Raw genomic sequence first — 2,815 nt, forward strand, 5'->3', positions numbered from 1 at the left:
ATGAAGATTGCTAGTTGGAACATGAGGGGCTTCAATAAGCCTCTCAAACAAAGGCACGTTCAAGGAGTGTTGAAGAAATACAACTTGAGCGTCCTTGGGTTACTTGAAGTAAAGGTCAATGTTAATCTTGTGGATAGAATGATGGATACTAAATTCCCTGGTATGTCTTTCCTGCACAACTTTCATATGTGCACAAACAGTCGTATCATTGTCATGTGGGATAGTAAGGATGTGAGGCTGGATGTTCTTGGTATGTTGGACCAAGTTATTCATGTTTCAGTCGTGTGCCTTCATTCTCAGAGAGTCTTTTTAGCTTCATTCATCTATGGCAAGAATTCGGTGGTGGCTAGGAGGCCTCTCTGGGATTTTCTGATCAACCATGGGGAGAATATTTCCCTCCCCTGGATTCTGTTAGGGGACTTTAACTGTGTGAGATACCCTCATGAGAAGATGGGTGGCATTCCTATTGTCCCGAGAGATATGGCAGATCTGAGAAACTGTATCAATTGATTGGAGCTCTCTGATGTCAATCATGTTGGTTGCTACTACACTTGGTTTAGCCTGGCTGTTTCTTCTAAGCTTGATCGAGTCATGGTCAATCATCACTGGAGTGAATCGAATTTGGATGTATTTGCTGATTTTGTGGCACCGGGTTGCTTTTCTGACCATACTTGTTATGTGGTTTCCATCTTCAGGGATAGCACTCGTCGGGCCACACCTTTTAAATTCTTCAATATGTTGGCTACTCATCCGGAATTTCTACAGTTAGTCAGAAGTATTTGGTGGTTCAGTGGGGGTGGCACAACACAATTCCTTCTCAAGAAAAAGCTACATGGGATAAAAAGAGTGCTGAAACAGCTTAATGAGCGTCAATTCAGTCATATCTCTAGTCGAGCAAAGCATGCGAGCGAGGAGCTCGCTGAGGCCCAATCTAATGCCCTTAACAATGGAGTTATAGACAACTCAATTGTGGCACTTAGGAGAAACGCGGAATTCCTTCTTGAAGCGGAGCGCTTGTTTCTCTCCCAAAAGGCCAAATGTGAGTTTCTCAAACATAGTGACAGATGCTCCAAATTTTTCCATGGTATGATTAAAAGGAATATCAAGAGAAATAAGATTGTGGCCCTCACTCTTAGAGATGGTTACACATCCATGGATCAAAATGAAATAGCGGATGATTTTGTGAATTTCTATCGGTCTTTGTTGGGCTCGAGTTTGGAGAGAGATATCCTGGATACTTCCCTTATTGAGCCTGGTCCGAAGGTGGAGGAGGCCAGCTGGGAGGGAATAATTAGAGATGTGAGTGTGGAGGAACTCAAGAGTGCCCTGTTCAACATTGAGGATGACAAAGCTCCTGGCCCAGATGGTTTCGGGGATGCTTTCTTTAAGAAGGCTTGGTCCATCGTTGAAGGTGATGTTATTGCGGCTGTCTTGGAATTCTTTAGGAGTGGTAAGTTACTCAAACAATGGAACCACGCTTCCATTGCGCTGGTGCCCAAATCAGACCATGCCACTACAGTCAATGAATTCAGGCCAATATCGTGCTGTACAGTGTTTTACAAAATCATTGCCAAGATTCTGACTAATAGATTAGTGGATGTGATTGAGCCTTTGATAAGTCAAGCTCAAGCAGCTTTTGTTCCAGGTAGATCAATTGTGGAAAACATTCACATGGCCCAAGAAATGCTGAAGCATTATGCTAGGAAAAGAGGCTCTCCCCGTTGCATCTTAAAGATAGACCTCCAAAAAGCCTATGACACGGTTCACTGGGAATTTCTACTGGATACTTTGCGCTTCCTCAATTTCCCCCCTCGGTTTATTGCTTGGATCATGGAGTGCGTGAGCTCTACTTCCTACTCCATTTGACTAGGTGGACAATTGTTTGGATTCTTCAAAGGGGCCAGAGGCCTTCGTCAGGGAGACCCTCTGTCTCCTTTCCTCTTTGTGTTGTGCATGGAAATTCTCTCTAGATCCCTTCTTCATGCTTCTACACTGTCAGATTTCCAGTTTCACCCTAGGTGTGATCACTTTAACATCACCCACTTGGTGTATGCTGACGATTTGCTGATTCTTTCGAAGGGTGATGTTCCAAGTGTAAAACATATCTTGGATTATGTTAGTAAGTTTGGGAAGATGGCTGGCCTCCGTGCTAATGCGATGAAATCCAATATATTCATGGCAGCTATCAAAGAGCCAGCTCGTAGTAAAATCATTCGGTTAAGTGGATACCAGATTGGATCTTTCCCATTTAGGTACCTTGGTATCCCATTTATAGCGGTCTGGTTGATGGGATTGCAAAGAAAATAGCATCTTGGCCCAGAAATACTCTATCCTATGCAGGGAAACATGAGTTACTTCGATCTGTGGTTCAAGGGGTGGAGTGTTATTGGCTCTCTGTTCTCCCTATCTCTTGTGGAGTCATTGACAAAATTGAAAAGATATGCAGGAATTTTATGTGGACTAGCAAACATCCTCCGATAGCTTGGAGGAAAGTTTGCTCACCTCTTGAAGATGGGGGTCTGGGTCTTCGTGACTTGCTTTTAGATTCAACGGTTGGACTAATGCAGCTCTGCAGTTGGATATTTGGTTTCAAAAGAGGGATGGTGTAAAGCCCCGTTTTTATCTTAAGTGAGCTTATTTGAGATAATTAGAGTTTCCAGAGTTAATGAGCCGACTTTTTATTGATCGGGGCCTATTTTGTAAATTATGGAAATTTCAGGGACTAAAACGCAAAATTTGAATTTGTTATATTATTTACTCTAGGAATTGGATTGACTAAGTCTCCTTTTCTCCTTCTTCTTCTTCTTCATCGGCT

At 42.9% G+C, this 2,815-nt stretch overlaps 1 protein-coding gene across 1 annotated transcript; it reads left to right on the forward strand.

The window, feature by feature from the left end:
• On the forward strand, positions 1-510 carry LOC140888055 (uncharacterized). Its single transcript, XM_073295728.1, has one exon. It carries the CDS (start codon positions 1-3, stop codon positions 508-510), a length of 510 nt encoding a protein of 169 aa, XP_073151829.1.
• Positions 511-2,815: the final 2,305 nt, after the last annotated feature.

Source organism: Henckelia pumila, chromosome 3 (genome assembly GCF_033568475.1).
Source record: "Henckelia pumila isolate YLH828 chromosome 3, ASM3356847v2, whole genome shotgun sequence".
Taxonomy (NCBI): domain Eukaryota; kingdom Viridiplantae; phylum Streptophyta; class Magnoliopsida; order Lamiales; family Gesneriaceae; genus Henckelia; species Henckelia pumila.

Coding starts and splice junctions, on each gene's coding strand:
- LOC140888055 (XM_073295728.1), top strand. CDS start 1: ATGAAGATTGCTAGTTGGAACATGAGGGGCTTCAATAAGCCTCTCAAA.